The following is a 17,480-nucleotide window of genomic DNA, read 5'->3' on the forward strand; positions in this document are numbered from 1 at the left end:
CTCTTATTTTTTTCAACAGAATTATCTGCATCATCAGGCATTAGATAGTTAAGCATAATATTACATAGCTATTTTTATAAAAACACAAACTTGAAACATTATAGGATGTGAAAGCAGTTAATAATCAAACCTGGAAAGGATATCTTTTATTTATTTATTTTTTTGATACTGGGGATCAAACTCACGACCTCACACTTGCCAGGCAGGTGCTTAAGCCACCGAGCTAAACCCCCAGCCCTCCAATGGATATCTTTTACATCTTGTCATCTTCAGAGTTGTTGCCTCTAATCTTAGACTTGATACCAGCAAGCATGTGAATGTGAATAAAATCAGTCAAGGCCAAATAGCATTCAAACAAACCAGCTTCAAATAAGATCAGTCATAGTAAGAAAATGTAAGTAAGATAAGATATCGTTAATAGTAAATTAACGATAGTTACCATGGTATAACCTGCTATTTTTCGGTTATCTGTCTGTGCTCTCAAATCTGAGTAGACAGACTGGAACAAAATATTAAAACTAAACAGAGCCATAAGGCAACTGTAGCTTTTAAATCCTGATACACTTTTAACAATGTACTCTGCCTTCTTTTTTAGGCAATTCCTCACCCTTTTCCTCCTCAGGATACTATTATTCACTGTTCAGAGTGATATTAGTCTAATCTCTTATGTTCAATTTCAGCATATGTAAAGATAAAGACAGCTACTATGAAGAGAATGAGAGACATTATGGTAGTCATTATCGACTTCCCCAAAATAAGGTCTTGAAGACCTAAAAAGCCTTCATCATCCTATAATTATTTGATTAGTCCTATAATGTTCAGTATATATTCAATGCATGTGAAGATGGGAACAACTATTTGAAAGGATAGACAGTGAACATCTCCAGTGGACTTGCTTTGAAATGTGTTTCTTGTTTTCTCATGAACTGTTCTGTTCTGTTTTGTCATGTTTAATCTTACCCTCTTTAAGATAAAAAAAACCAGTGTGTAGGACAGATAAGCATATTACTAACTTTTTGTTGGATCATTGAGGTGAACTGTTCACAGTGTCATTATTTGAATGTCATTTTGTATGCTTTAATTTTGTAACTTGAACAACTACTTCTACAATGACAATATGTAACTTATGAACGAGTGATTTCTTGTTCATTTTTCAGAAATTGTGCATTATTTCTACCCATTTTAGTTTTTTTCTCTTTAAATAAACATTACAATTCACCAAATATAAAAATAAAGTTTTAATGACAAAACATTCAGTACATAGATGCTATCCATACTTGAAAGTGAGAAGCACATTTCAATTTACCATGTTTAATTACAAGATGCCATGTTGAAGCACAAAGACAATTTAAAACAATCTAGAGGTACAAGTGATTAACTGAAAACCATATAACATGTGCACTTGAGGAGAGTTCCACCTCAGATTTGTCGTTTCTGGAAAATCTGTGAAGAAATATTGACATCAAATTTCTGTACTGATTATTTCTTCAGGTCTCCTTGGAATTTTAAAGTAGACTTAGGGCTAAACAGTCTGACCAGTGAGGCTTTTTCTGTGTTTTTAACAACAAATATGAACTGCCATATTTCTCACATTGCAAAACCACAGTAAGCCCAGTGAGCTCTTTCAGATATGTAACAATCATCATGTGTGCTGAGAGTATTCCCATAACACATAGGATTTATCGCAAGTGTGAGTTTCTTCATGTACTTCACTTTCAGTCTGGCTGCTGAAAGTTTCTACACTTGCTTACATAGCCAGTGGTTCTTCCCAGTGTGAGTTCTTTCATGTGTTTTGCAATGACTGTATGCAGTAAAAGGTTTGCCACATTGTTATATACATAGGGTTTCTCACCAGTGTGAAGTCATTGATGTATTTTACAATATCCATGTGTGGTGAAAGCTTTCCCACATTCTTCACATACATTAGGGTTTCTTAACAGTGTGAATTATTTCATGTATTGGATAATGAGCATTTCTGCTGAAACCTTTCCCACGTTCCTTACATATATAAGTTTTCTGATCAGTGTAAAGTTTTTTATGCATTATGCAATATGTACGTATGCTCAAACCATTTTCATGATGCTTACATACACTGGTTTTATCTTGAGTGTGAACTTTCATGTTTCTTACAATGTCCATGTTGGGTAAAAACTTTCCCACATTGCATACATACATAGGGTTTCTCTCCAGTGTGAATTCTTTCATGTCGCTTACAAGCTCCATGTGTGGTAAAAGCTTTCCCACATTGCTTGCATACATAGGGTTTCTCTCCAGTGTGAATTCTTTCATGTTGCTTGCAATGAGCATATTGGCTAAAAGCTTTCCCACATTGCTTACATATATAGGGTTTCTCTCCAGTGTGAATTCTTTCATGTTCCTTACAACGTCCATGTCTGGTAAAAGCTTTCCCACATTGCTTACATACATAGCGTTTCTCTCCAGTGTGAATTCTTTCATGTTGCTTGCAATGAGCATGTTGGCTAAAAGCTTTCCCACATTCCTTACATACATATGGTTTTTCTCCATTGTGAATTCTTTCATGATTCTTACAATTTACAGGTTGGGTGAAACCTTTTCCACAGTGCTTACATACATAGGGTTTCAATCCAGTGTGAATTCTTTCATGTCGCTTACAACCTCCATGTGTGGTAAAAGATTTCCCACAGTCCTTACATATATAGGGTTTCTCTCCAGTGTGAATTCTTTCATGTCGCTTACAATGTCCAGGTTGGGTGAAACCTTTTCCACATTGCTTACATACATAAGGTTTTTCTCTATTGTGAATTCTTTCATTGTTTTTACAATTTCCAGGTTTGGTGAAACCTTTTCCACAGTGCTTACATACATAGGGTTTCTCTCCAGTGTGAATTCTTTCATGTTTTTTACACTCTGCACGTGTGGTAAAAGATTTCCCACAGTCCTTACATACATAGGGTTTCTCTCCAGTGTGAATTCTTTCATGTTCCCTACAACCTCCACGTGTGGTAAAAGCTTTCCCACATTGCTTACATACATAGGGCTTCTCTCCAGTGTGAATTCTTTCATGATTCTTACAATTTACACGTTGGGTGAAACCTTTTCCACAGTGCTTACATACATAGGGTTTCTCTCCAGTGTGAATTCTTACATGTTTTTTACACTCTCCACGTGTGGCAAAAGATTTCCCACAGGCCTTACATACATAGGGCTTCTCTCCAGTGTGAAAATTTTCATGTATTTGACAATGAATGTTACTGCTAAAAGCTTTTCCACATTTCTTACATGTATACGATTTCTGCCCAGTGTAAACTTTTTCATGGATTACACAATAAGTACCTGTACTGAATGCTTTCTCATAGTGCTTACATATATAATGTTTTTCTCCAGAGTGAAGACTTTCATTTACTGGACAATATGTACGTGTTGTAAAAGCTTTCCCACATTGCTTACATACATAGGGTCTCTCTTTTCTGTGAATTCTTTCATGTTTCTTACAAATTCCATGTGTGATAAAACCTTTCCCACATTGGTTAAATGAATCATGTGTCCCTCCATTGCAATATTTTTCATGGATCTGAACATCGTGTTGTGTTTCTGTTTCTTTCTCACACGCATTACCTTCTGCAGTAAAAAGCAATACTTCTTTACACGGATTCCAAGATGTATATCCATAGAAATTTCCTAGCTTGTCATTTCTGTAAAGAAAAAAATCACATTTAGGATTGATAACCCTATTACTAACTTTTTGTTGGAGAGTTAAACAAAACTGTTTGCAATCTTGCTGTTTGAATCCCCACTTCATATGTTTCACCTTTGTATCTGGATTATTTCTATGAGCACCATATGTAATCATTGACTTGTGATTTCTTACTGTTTATTTTCACTTTGAAAGTAGTATTATTTCTACTTATATTGTTTTGTTTCATCTTTCTTTAAATAAAATTTAGAAAAAGAAAAAAATCACATTGGAATGGGTCTCTGTGTTAATGACTGCATTAATGTCAAGTTCTGTTTTTAATGCCTGCTAGGAAATTCTGGCAATGAAGCAACAGAATGCCTTGTAAGATATGTTGAAAACAACCACTCCAAAAAGACTGGTACACATTTGGGAATCTTAAAAGTTGGTACCTTTTGAAATGCAGAATATTTAGCTTCGCTTTGGGCATGGGTACATATGTGTATGACATGCAGATCATTCTGATATGTTTCCCGATCACATTCTCCCTTCTGTCCCTAACCTGCCATTCCCTTCTCCTAATTGTCAGACTTACCTTTCTCTATCAACTCTCTTTCATTTCATTCCACAATTTATATTTTGGTTTCTCATCTAAAATAAACCCTGTGATCTTTTAGGTTTTATACCTGAGCTATTTCACTGAATTGATGGGAGAAAGACCCACCTATTTCTTATGGCAAATGACAGTATATTATTTATTTTTTGACATTATATAACACATTTTTTTTTCTTTTCCATGCTGAAAATGAACAACAGGTATTAGCACAAAATCTTTAGCTTTTTTATTTTAAGAAATTTTCACTAATCATTAAGCTTTGAAGTTTGAACTTGAACTTGGCATTCTGCAAACTCTGATTCCTAGGGTCCTGGGTTTATAACAATGCACAATCACACAGAGTCTATTAAAATTTTACTTCACAAATCCAGTGATAGATAGCTAAGCTGATTCAAGCCCTGATCTATTGTAACATGATCTGCTTTGTGTATGAGAAAGCATCTATCTGTATTTAATGTGGATTTTGAGTTTTTATAAACATATCAAAGAGAAGTATGAAGGGATCACCTTCTAGAGACAACTGCATACTACTATTCAGAATGAGTGCACTTAAGATTCCAGCAGCCTACTAAGAATTATAATCAGAATGGCTGATTCTCTAGAGCATGGCTTGGAAACATGAGCACTCAGTTTTATTGCATAATCTCCTGCAATCTTAGGAATTTTTAGATAATGAATGTGTTATATTCACATGTATTTATAGGTATGTAAACTGAAGGCAGGATGTCATCACAACTCAAAGTTCATGCCTTTCATACACATCTATATGCAATGTCATCTATTTTCATGATTTAATTCCCTCATTATACATGCCCAGCTTATACGTCTTTTGAGAATATTACTGACATTAAATTGAATGGTGCCTCATTTCTTTGGCAGTAATTTTTTTGCTGACTCACTAATTACTCAGAAGAATCCTTCTCCTTGTGAGTGTGAATTACCTTAAGTATCTCCAGTAAATTTTGCATTCTTTTTCAGCTTCCTGGTTATCCCCAAGTCCTCCTGAATTATAGAAATAGAAATACCAGGCTCATTAGAGTAATACATACAAATTAATAGATCTTGATTATATTTATAATATAATGTGACCAGGTCTGAGCTATTTTTCAAAATATTTTCACATTCCTTTTAATGAACTGCACTGATGAGAAACAAACAATATTTTGATAGCATGAGTGACAATAAGAAGCCATCCTTACCTATTGCAGCCATGTTCCTAAAGGTTTCCCCCATCACATCTCTGTAGAGGTTCTTTTGGGATGGACTCAGCAAAGTCCACTCCTCATTGCTGAAGTTCACAACCACATCCTCAAAGGTCACCGCCTCCTAAAGGATAATATATATATTTCTCAAAAGAAGGTTGACACCCCAGGTTTGGGATATCATGAAATCTCTCACACAAATCTGAATGAAAAGCAAAGTGTGGTGGTGCATAGCTATAATCCCAGCACTCAAAAGGCTGAAACAGGAGGGTTTCTGTGAGGTCAGGGCAAGTCTAGCCTCCATAGGGCATTCACATCCTGCTGATATACAGACAGAAAACTTTTCTCAATAAAACAAAACTAAACAAATAAAACAAACAAAACAGCTCAATGGAGACTGATTTCTTCAAATCTTAAATCCAAGTCTTGGTCATTAATTTTGTGTATATACACATTTCTGGAGACAGCAAATTTGATGCTATATTGCAACTCACTGCTAATGTAACAGCCAAATAGGTGCACTGATTTTTGTGCTGAATCATGGCAAGAGTCCCTGTGCACTGTCTCTAAAGCAGAGCTCACAGTGAGAAGCCTGCAGGACCAGCATCCACAAAGCACAGAGGCAGATAAATATCTCACTAATCCCTTTTACAGACTACAGATGATGTCTCTTCAGATCTCATTTAGGCCACTGAGTTGTTTGTTCTCAATATACTGAAGCAGCATTTTGAAATATGAATTTGGTTTCATAGAACAAAACATAAATAACATCAAATATGGTACATAAATAATAACTCTAATGTTAGTGGAAAACAGATGTATTTTTAAAAAACTGTATATAAAATGAAACCAGGCCCAAGCTGCAAATTATAGTTCAGTGTCACCAAGTGATCACTTTCCATTCAGATATAAGAAATATATCTTAGGAGGCTGGTGCAGGAGTAATTCCTTCCATTTGGGGCCATCCTAAGTTACAGAGCTGTTTAAAATAGTGAAACCCTGACAGAGACACCCCCAGAGAAAGTGAAACTTGAAAAGGACTGCAAAAGACATCTTTTGTTTCTTTTATTTATTTTTTTTACTGTACATTTTCTCTAGTGAGTTTGTTTTAAAAAATTGTATTCATACAATATAGAAAAATTCCAACAATATTCAACACTTTCTGAGGAACGATGTTGATATCTTCCATACTATACACAAAACATTTTCACATTTGGGCATTAAGCTCAGCGGCATGAATGCCTGCGTGGCAAGCATAGGTCATGAGTTCGATCTCTAGTACAAAAAAATTTTCAAATTTTACCTTCATGACACTGGGGCATAATTAGAGGTAATCAAAATTAGATCTCAAGTATGGAACATAAAATTTGGGGGTTGCACAGGATGTGGAATACTAACTGTTGCCAAAGCTGGTGTTATTCACCTCAAGGAAGAAATAACAACCCAATTTTAACTTCATACCTACTGTAAGAACAACCTGAATTTCAGTGAAGAACGTCTGACTTATAAGTGCTGCTATTGGCACCCTGCATCCTGCCAATCACTTCCACATCCTTTCCACACTCCTCTGATCCACCCTAAGCACAAAACCCTTCATGCCTACCTATTGATATCCCCGCACAGTTTCTATTTCAGTCTTTTCCTTTACAGCACTTAGTAAAGTCCATTGTAGAACATTTCCTTATTTAAACTGTCTATGATAAACCAAGCTATTAAATTAGCTCTTAATTCTGAGAAGACACCTCTATTCCTTTCCATTCCGAAGCATATCACATGTATATTTCCATGCAAAGGCCTAAACTTAGGCATTTTCCAATGAGGATTTAACAGGCAGTCTTACAGGAATTTGTCCTTAGCAAATTTTTACCCTGTTCTTGCTAACACTTTCATATTTGCTTCATTTTTCTCAGGATTCAAAACTCTATGGATGTTCTCACAAACATAGTCTGTGAGCAGGGGTGCCACCTAAATAATTAAGTATGTTCAGCAATTATTTTGCATTGTTCTGTATAATACACAGGAGTTCCCCAGGTGTTTGGGAAGCCTTTCTCCCCTGAGGCACATCACTGCACATCTCTGAATTCTCAGGACCTTTGCCAACACCTGTCATGAGGATGGAAATATGAGCACATACTACAAATTTAGGCAATCACTATAAATACAAAAAAGCCCAACTTTAAAGAGAGCTGTTGCGGCTATGAGGCCCTGCATTACAGACATTCATAAACTTAGACATACCCGATCTGCCACTCTGAGGAATGAGAGCAGAGACCTAGCTCATTACTGCTCTACCAGCTACAAAAAGCATCAGAGTAAGTGTCTACCCAATCTCCTTCTATGTCTAAGATGGTGGAGTTGCCAGGGCAGCAGTGAATTTCAAAGACGATACTCAAGTCTGCTACTGTCATAGTGAAGCCAGGGTTCCCAGGGACCCAAAACCACCCTTGCAACAGAAAGAGGCAAAAGGGACAGTAAATGACCCAGGAACAATGTTGGAGAATGTCAGGAGATGAAGCTAACTAAATTCCTGAAGCTCCAGACACTGGAACTCCTCCTAAACACCTGTAACTGGTTTCACCCAATCCACCCTATTTCTGGGCTGCCATGCACAACACCACCATTTCATGGCTCCAGTGTCTCTCAGGTTCTTTGCTAATCAGACCACCGGACATCGAAAGTACTAAATGAGATCCAGGAAGCGTTTTGCTACCAGTATTGTACTCAGAACGGGTAAATCATGCTGAAACACTGGAAGAGACAGAAGTCACCGGCAGCAATGTCCTGCCTGATCAGACAGTTCATATAGCCCGCCTCTACCTCACTGATTGACTCCTGCTCTACTGCCCTCCTCCTGAGTCAATAATAAAGAAGCAAAGGAACCCCTCCCTGCATGAGGATCCCACATGATAGACTGCAGTGCGGAGACTTTTGGAGCTGCCATTGCTCTACAGTGGTGAACTCAGTTCGACAGAGGAGTGTTTGTACTGAAGAGCTTTACCTCAGGCTTGTTATTTCCAAATCCATTTTATTTCAAAGAAAAAATAACAAATCAACTAAAATTAAATTTCAAAACATATAAATCATGATTCAACAATGGTATATACATTGCACACTGTTATTCGAGATCATTCACCCAGAGCACAAGACATCTGTAATCAATTTTCCAAACACTACTGCTACTGACAGCTGCCTTATTTAAATACCATTGGAGTGAGACAAGGCTAGCTCCTCCAAGCAGCCCATGCAGAAGCCCAGATACCTTGTAACTATGGGGAAGACAGACACCTCATGCTATGGGCCAAGGCTCAAGACAAATGATGTTCAAATTTATCCACACCTTAAGGATTCATATTCTAAATAGTTCCCCAGCACTCTGAAGAAGTAAGGAGTCACCATTCAAACAAATGTATCCTTATTGTAAACAGGGACATTTTAAATAGTTCCTATCATCCTGAAGAACTCAACAGGCACCCACCTGACCCCCCAAGGGAAGAGTTACAGCTGCCTAAGGATGCCTACTTTCTATGAGACTCCCTTTCCCATTTGTTCCCAATTTAATCCACTATACCTGAACTTTTAATCTTATTGGCTACCATAGCTTTGTTCCATCTTAGGCCCATTTGCATTGTGAGTTCCTGGTTTTCCCCACCTTAAACTCATCTCACCACATGATTTTACACTAACGTTCCCTAGAAAGGACAGTGTTTGGCAATCCGTTCAGGACCCAGTCTCTCTCAGGCAGCTTTCTTTCTCCCAATAAGTATATTCTTCTGTTAATCTCTGTTGTTCTTAAAATTCATTCTTTGACTTTAGAGAACACAAACTCATAGCAGACATAGTATACTGGGAGTTTCATTCCCCTCTAGCAATATCAGTATAAATTTTTCTCTTTTTTGAAGTCAGAGAAATTGGTAGTAGGTTGTATTCAACAATGTTGATCTCACCTCTTAAGGGACACTTGCATTGAAGGGCTTTATTCCTGCCTTTAAATGCTGCTTCTGTTTTGTGAAAGTGAACTGATCTGTAATTTTGGTTGTGGTATGTACAATGCATTAATGAATTGATGAAAAATATTTCTAGTGAATGGTTTACCACTAGCCATGGAGAAAGACAGATAGCAGAAATTCTTTACTTTCATTTCTTCATTGAAACTGAAGGATGCATTTGAAAGAATTTTGCCCTAGAAACAATTACAGAAACTCATGGTGGTAGTTCAAGGTGGCGGAAGGCCAAATCAGTGATGCTTATCGATATGGCCACTTCCTATTTTTTCCTTGATAATACCTTTGTCTTTCTTACCGCGGGGCCTAAAGAAAATCCCCATCTGCTCCTTGCATGACATCATTGTCCGCTCCAAGCACCACATCCAGTCAAAAGTCACAAATACCCCATAATCCCATAGTCAGTCAGAAAAGAAAAAAGCCAAACCCTTGGTGGCTCTGGGCTCCTCTCCATATTCTTTAAATAAAAAGTCACCTTTATATTTCTTATATTTTGCTTCTCTATTATGCCAGAAAATGCTAATAGAACTAATTCTTGTGTACTTATGAAGCTGATTTACCTCCTCAGTAACCTCAGTAAGCTAACCCACCTTAAACCCATCTCACACTATGATTTTATTCTATAAAGTCCCTAGAAAAGACAGAGTCCTTTGCAACAGGCTCAGAACCCCTCCGGTTTCTCTCAGACAGAAGCTTTTTGATAGGATTTTTGGTGTAGTAAACAAGAGAATATAAAGTCAAAATAGCCTTTATTGTAAGACCATGGAGAGAAGCCCACGACCACTGGGAGTCTGACTGTTTCTGGTGGAAATGTGTGGGGGCATACAGATAGATTTTGACTTGAGTGGTGCTTAAATGTGGCAGTGATGATATGCCAGTAGCTGGTTGAGACTCTTTTCTGGACACAGGTAAGTTGCATAGGGGAGGGGAAACTGACCTCCAGGTAAAAGTTCCCTGGTTCTACTTCCCACTGCAAAAGTATCCTATTTAGGGTAAAATAGTTTCATTTTCTTTCTCTGAATATATATATTCTGTTCTTCACCTCTGTTGTTCCTAAAATTCATTCCTTCATTTTAGAAAACACAAACTCATACCAGACACCGAAGGTCAGGAGTTTCATTCCACTATATCACTGTATGGTTGCCTATATTTCTAACTAAACTCAGCTGCCTGTAACATGAAGAATTGTTTATCATTTCTCCTTGGCATAATTGTAGCCAATAATATGTTCTTAATGGATATAGGGAAATGTATCATTAAATTGAAAAAATGATTATCACAGTTTTCTACCAAGCATCAGCAAACATTTTCACCTTTCAAGTATGTGGGAAAAGAAAAAATAAAAAAACTCAGAAAACAGCAACCATATAGGGGAGAGTATATCATTCACTGTAATTGCCATGTTATCTGTAGGTATTTCATAGACCACCAAAGAAACATTGAGCCTTTTAATTAACAAGTATCAGTTTCAATAATTGTGCCCATAGCATTGCATCGTTGACACCTGTTGATTTCTTTTCTATGAGCGATTGAACTCATGACCTGGTGCTTGACAGGCAGCTCCATGTACCACTGAGCTCAATGCCCAGCCCCACTAACTTTAGATGATAAATATGACTATTACAAATGTTTAATTTGCCATTTACATATTTAGTTATAAATCTTGTCAACCTACATTTTCACAAATGAAACTACTTTTTTTCCTTGCAGTTGAAATTACTTTTATTTTTATGTACTGGGGATCAAAGTTACAACCTAGCACTTGCCAGGCAGGTGATTCTGCCTGCTGAGCTACATCCCTGTCCTCTATTAAAAAATATTTTTAAATGTAAAAATTAAATACAACAATCACCACTAGAGGCACAGCTGAAGAAAGCCAGATCTGAAGGAGAAGATGAAGTGACCATGTCTACATGCCTCCGAAGAGAAAAATGATAGCTTGAAATGTACTACATTTACCACCACCTCCTCCAGGAAGTCCAGATAGGCATCAATTACCATACTCAATGACCAGAACAACTGGACTATTGTTCCCACAAAATGGCTTGGCTTTTTCCACATACCTTTTCTGGCTGACTTGTTCCCCTGCTGAATAATATTAGTTAAGCAGCTATGAGCTTATAGATTGACTGCAGTTTGAGGCCCACTCTGTACCCACCTTGTGACTTTGCTGTATAAATGACCCCTAACAACAGGTCTGTGGCCAAAACACTGAAAACCACTCCTGAAAATTCAGGGCTATTCTTCTCTCTTTTTTCTAAGAGAATTTTTGAACTTCTTTTGGTTTGTGACTTCATTCCTCAATGTTGTGAGGCAACAAACAACATCAAACAGGGCAGGATTATATTTCTCCTACTTCAAATTGAATATGAAATGTCTGCTAAAGGCCAAGTTTCAAAGCCTGGATTTCAAGCTGCTTGTTTGCCATGAGATTAACATTTCCATGAGCTTTTAGAAGTCCTCAGTCTAGTGAATTGTAGATGTCTTGGAGGAAGGAGGTCACTGTTGTGCTTTAGCACAAATGGTGCCATTCCTAAGTCTGTGTTTGTCACTGCCTCCTGGATGCCACTACATGGCCTTCTTTCTCTGCAGCATCATTCAATAATTTCCATTTTAGATAAGTCAAAACTTTCACTCAGCTCTATCATTTTTTTTTAAATAGTGTTTCTCTCTAATTGGTTGTTTATTTTTTTCATTTTAGTTTTTTGATTTAAAGACAGTCTCGTTTTGGATTTCTGGCTGGCCTTGCATACACTGTGTAGGTTAGGCTGTCCTTGAGTATATGGCCATTCTCCTGTTTCAGCCTCTTCATTGCTGGGGAAAAGAGGTGGGCATTATAACCCATGGTGTTTTGTCTTTTTTCTCCTCTCCTTTTCACTATTATTCTTTCATTTCAGTGGCACTGGCATTTTATCTTGCTGTTTGCTTGTGTCAGTAAAGGTTTCTGCAGCTTGAGTTGAGTTTGTGAACAATATAGGAATCCAAGCAACCCAATTGAGAAATGTGGAATTTCATTAGCTGGTCTCAGGACCACTTGTATACAGAACCCTGACCCCTGTCGATGTCCGCTCCCGGCCGGCAGGAAGGACACACGACAAAGTCTGGTAGTGGACAACCTTTTCTTTTTATTTTCCTTCTCCGTACAGCCTGCCCTGGGTTCTCCCAGCTGAAGCCTCCTCTGGTCCGCTCCCCGCGGCTCCTTTTGTGCTTCAGTCTGCCCCAAAGCCTCTACCGGTCCGCTCTCCGCGGCTCCTTTTGGGCTTCTACTTCCGGGCTTCTACCTGGCTTCTACTTCCGCCCAGGGGTGGCACCGGTATATATATGGGTACAGTGTCCAATCATGTTAAAGTAAGCAAGGCAAGCTGATTGGCTAACATCATCAGTTGCCAGGCAGACTATATTGTTGAGCGGGTTGTTTACGCGGTAAGCAGGAAACTAACATATTCGATGGGAGGGGTAATCTACCTCAGGCTTTGCTCTTTACCACAGGCCGCACGTCCGCCGTGCATGGCGAGCTATCACAGACGCGGCTCCCAACAGACCCCCATTTCAGGATCTAAATGAGAGGCTCTGAACTGGAAAGTTACAGATGTTTTATGAGATACAATCACAAAAAATCCTTCTGGAAATCATTTAGCTAGACTCTTATAATAATTTTTGGATGACAGCTGTATTCTGCTCTTTTTATTGAGCAGGTTAATTTTTTTCTTTGGGTATATCTCATTTTGCTTTTCTCCTGGGACTTCAACCCAGAGTGATTTTCCATTTTTCTGGGTGAAATACAGGGCACTTGTTAAATGCAATGCTCAAGATGGCATCTATTATGCCAAGATACAGTACAGCTAAGTTACAGTGCCAAGCCTCAATATTTTGTAGGGTTAAAAAACACATATGTATAATCCCAGCACTCAAGAGGCTGAGACAGGAGGGATGCTGTGAAGTCAGGGCATGTGTAGGCTCCATAAGGGGTTCAAAACCAGCTGATATACATAAAAAAAGGCTGTCTCAATAAAACTAAACTAAATTAATTCAAAACAAATGAATGGAGACTGAATTCTTCAAATTTTAAATCCATGTCTTGCTCATTAATTTTGTGTATATACACATTTTTGGAGACAGCAATTTTGATGCTATATTGCAACTCACTGCTAATGTAACAGACAAACAGGAGCACTGATTCTTGTACTGAGTCACTGCAAGAGTCCATGTGCACTGTCTCTAAAGCAGCACTCACAGTGGGAGCCTGCAGGACCAGCATCCACACAGCACAGAGGCAGACAAATATCTCATCAATCACTCTGATAGACTATAGATGGTATCTCTTCAAATCTCATTTAGGCCACTGAGTTCTTTGTTCCTAATATACTTAAGCAGCATTTTGATATTTGAATTTGGTCTCATGGAACAAAACATAAATAACATCAAATATGGTACATAAATAATGACTCAAATATTAATGAAAAACAGTTTTATGTAAAAATATATAAACAATGAAACCAGGCCCAAGCTGCAAATTATAGCTCAGGGTCACGAACTGATCACTTTCCATTCAGATATAAAAAATATATCTCGGGAGGCTGATGCAGGAGAACTGCCTTGAGTTTGGGGCTATCTTAACTTACAGAGCTGTCTGAAATACTGAAACCGTGACTGAGACACGCCTCAGACAAAGTGAAACTTGAAAAGTGACTGCATAAGACACCTTTGGTTTGTTTTAAAAAATTATAAGCATACAATATAGAAAAATTCCAAAAATATTCAACACTTTCTAAGGAACAATGTTACTGTCTTGCATACTATACAGAAAACACTTTCAGTGCTGGGTATTTAGCTCAGCGGCATGAATGCCTGCCTGGCAATCATGAGGTCATGAGTTTGATCCCTGGTACAAATAAAATTCCAATTTCACCTTAATGACACTGGGACATAATTAGAGATAATCACAACTAGTATAGAACACAGAATTCATGGTTGGACAGGGATGAGGAATACAGATTGTTGTAAGAGGTAGTGTTATTCATCGCATGGAACTAATCACAACACTTTATCTTCATACCTACTCTAAGAACTGCCCAACTTTCAGTGAAGACCCTCTCTATTGTACATCCCACTACTGGGACCCTGCATCACACCAATCACTTCCACATCCTTTCGATGCTCCTCTGATCAACCCTAAGCAGAAAACCCTTCATGCCTAAGTATTGATATCCCTGCACAAATTCTAATTAGGTCTTCTCATTTACATCATTTTATAAAGTTCATTGCAGAGAATTTCCATATTTAAACGTCTATGATCAAATAAGCTATTAAATCATCTGTCTATTCAGAGATGACACCCACATTCCTTTCAATTTAGAATGATATCACTTGTATACGTCCATGCAAATGCCTAAGTTCAGATGTTTTTCAATGAGGATGTAACAGTCAGGCCTTTCTTGAGTTTGTCCTGAGCGAGCACACTTAACCCTGCCCTTGGTAGCACTTTCACATCTGTTTCATTTTTGTCAGAATTCAAAACTCTATGGCTGTTTTCATAAACATAGTCTATGAGCAGGGGTGTCTCCTAAATAATTGAGTTCAGAAATTCTTTTGCATGGTTTTGTATGATAAAAGGAGTTCACCATGTGTTTGAGAAGCTTCCTCCACTGAGGCGCATCACTACACATGTTTGAATTTGCCACCACTGTCATGAGGATGTAAATCCGATAACATACTCTAAATTGAGGTGATCAGTATAAATACAAAAAAGCACAAGTTTAAGGAGAGCACTTGTGGCTGGCTATGAGGTCCTGCATCACAGACATTTATAAATTTCTTTCTTCCAGATCTGTTGCTGACAGGAATGAAAGCAGAGGCCTAGCTTACCACAGCTGCACTCAGCTGGAAACCACATCAGAGTCAGGGTCTCCCCACGCCCATTTCTGTGCCCAGACCGTTGGAGGAGCAAGGACAGCAAGCGATTTGAAAAATGGCACTGTGGCCTGGTGGTGTCACAGTGGCGACGGCGTTCTAGGGATCCAGAACTGTCCTGGCTCCAGCGAGAGGTAAAAGGGACAGAGGACTCGCTGTTAGCCTTAGAGGACCTCAGGGTCTGAAGCCAAGCAAGCAGGCTCTAGACAGCACAGGTCCATCTCACCACTTCTAACTGTCTCAACCTGCTTCCACCCCATTTCACTGCTGCCATTACATAACGTCACCATTGCACAGCTCGAAGGTCTCCCAGGTTCTTTCTAAGCAGTCCACAGCAAACTGAAGCCACGAAACGCAGTTTAGCAAACATCTAGCTCCCCCGGTTTTGCTCCGGAAACTCAATAGACGCCATGACACCGGAAGAAACCGCCTACCTTAGCCCTCCTGATTGGACAGTTCATGCAGTCCGCCTCTTCAGCACTGATTGGCTCTTGCGCTCCTGCCCGCCTTCCCCGCTAAGAATAATTAGAAAAAAAAAAAAAAAAAAAAACCCAGCCTGTAACTGTGGATCCCCAATAAAGATAGTGGAGACTTCTGGATCTGGCTGTCTTCTGCAATGTTGACCTCAGCTCCTCCGATGGGTATTTGCACTTAAGGACTTTACTTCAGCCCTTGTTTTTTTCCCCCCCAAAAGGATTTTATTTCAAAGATAAAAAGTAAAAAATGTGGTCCAGGATTTTAGCTCAGCAGCATAAGCCCCTGACTGGAAAGCTAGAGGTCATGCATTCGATCTAAGATTTGGATACTGCAAACCGTGCTGCTATAAACATGGGTGCACATATATCACTGTGGCATGATGTTTTTAAATCTTTGGGGCAGATACCCAGAAGGGGAACAGCTGATTTGAGTGGGACCTGTAGACCTAGTTTGTGTGGAATCTCCACACTGATTTCCACAGTGGTTGCATTACCACCAACAATGGAGAAGGGATCCTTTTTCTCCCACTACCCCTCTAGCATTCCTTATTGATTGATTCCTTGACAGTAAGCATTTTTTCTGAGGCAAGGTGAAATCTCAGTGTTGTTTTAATTTGCATGTGTTGAATGACCAGTGAAGTAGAACATTTTGTCACATATTTATTTGCTGTTACTATTTCTTCATCTTAGAACTGTGTATTTCATCTCAGATGCACATTTTTGGATTGGGTCTTTAAATCTGGGAAGACTGACTTTTTTGAGTTTGCCTATGATGTCAATGGTTAATCCTTTGTCTGAGGAACAGCTGACAAACATTTTCTCCCCTGCTGTGGGTTGACTCTTCACTCTGCTGGTGGTTTCTCTTGCTGTTAAAAAGCTTTTCATAGGATGAGATCTCAGTTGATTCTGGGTAATTATTGCTGTTTAATCCATGTGTTCTTAATACAGTCTTTACTTACATCAATGTCTTCAAGAGTTTTACTTGCTCTATCTTCCAGCAGACTTAATGTTTCTGTTGTAATATAAGATATTTGATCAATTCTGATCTTAGCTTAATACACGTTGAAAGATACGGGTCCAGTTTTAATGTTCAGCATGTGTAGAGCCAGTTTTTCCAGCACCATTTATTAAACAGGCTGTCTCTCTTCCAGTGAATGTGTTTGGCATCTTTGTCAAAGATAAGATGGTTTAGTGTGTCTGGGGTTGTTTCTCGATCTTCTAATCAATTTTTTGGTTTTTGTGTCTGGTTTTGTTTTGTTTTGTTTATTGTCAGTACCACAGCCTTTTAAAAATCACAGTAGCTTTATAGTATAATTCCAAGGCAGGGATTGTGATGAACCCTGTCTTTTCTTTGTTGCCCATGAGCACTTTTGCTATTCTAGGTTTCTTCTGGTTCCAGATGAATTTTAGGATTTATTTTGTGTAATTCTGTGAGATATGCTATTGGGGTTTTGACTGGGATTGCACTGAATCTGTACCATAGTTTTGGAAGTATGGCCATTTTCACTATATTGAATTTTCCTACCCAAGTGTATGAGATATCTCTCCATTTTATAATATCTTCTTCAATCTCCTTTTTGAGAGTACTGTAGTTTTCATTGTAGAGATCGTTTACATCAT

General features: G+C 38.4%; 1 protein-coding gene across 2 annotated transcripts; it reads right to left on the reverse strand.

Annotated features, from left to right (window-relative positions):
* Positions 1-1,223: 1,223 nt before the first annotated feature.
* On the reverse strand, positions 1,224-15,825 carry LOC134472432 (zinc finger protein 431-like). Of its 2 annotated transcripts, none has more exons than XM_063233793.1 (4): positions 15,672-15,825; positions 5,471-5,597; positions 5,213-5,273; positions 1,224-3,674 (listed from the first exon to the last, which is right to left on the reverse strand). In XM_063233793.1, exons 1-4 carry the CDS (start codon positions 15,672-15,674, stop codon positions 2,099-2,101), a joined length of 1,767 nt encoding a protein of 588 aa, XP_063089863.1. In that variant the 5' UTR covers positions 15,675-15,825; the 3' UTR covers positions 1,224-2,098. The 2 variants fall into 2 exon arrangements, with proteins under 2 accessions (XP_063089863.1, XP_063089864.1); XM_063233794.1 differs by having other exon boundaries at positions 15,340-15,825.
* Between the last annotated feature and the right edge of the window lie 1,655 nt (positions 15,826-17,480).

This window comes from Cavia porcellus, unplaced genomic scaffold, assembly GCF_034190915.1.
Source record: "Cavia porcellus strain 051 isolate PalLab524CR breed Dunkin Hartley unplaced genomic scaffold, mCavPor4.1 scaffold_23, whole genome shotgun sequence".
Lineage (NCBI taxonomy): Eukaryota > Metazoa > Chordata > Mammalia > Rodentia > Caviidae > Cavia > Cavia porcellus.

Coding starts and splice junctions, on each gene's coding strand:
- LOC134472432 (XM_063233793.1), bottom strand. Junction 5,274..5,470: donor TAGGAACATGGCTGCAATAG/GTAAGGATGGCT, acceptor TCTATAATTCAG/GAGGACTTGGGGATAACCAG. Junction 3,675..5,212: donor ATTTACTGGAGATACTTAAG/GTAATTCACACT, acceptor TTTTCTTTACAG/AAATGACAAGCTAGGAAATT.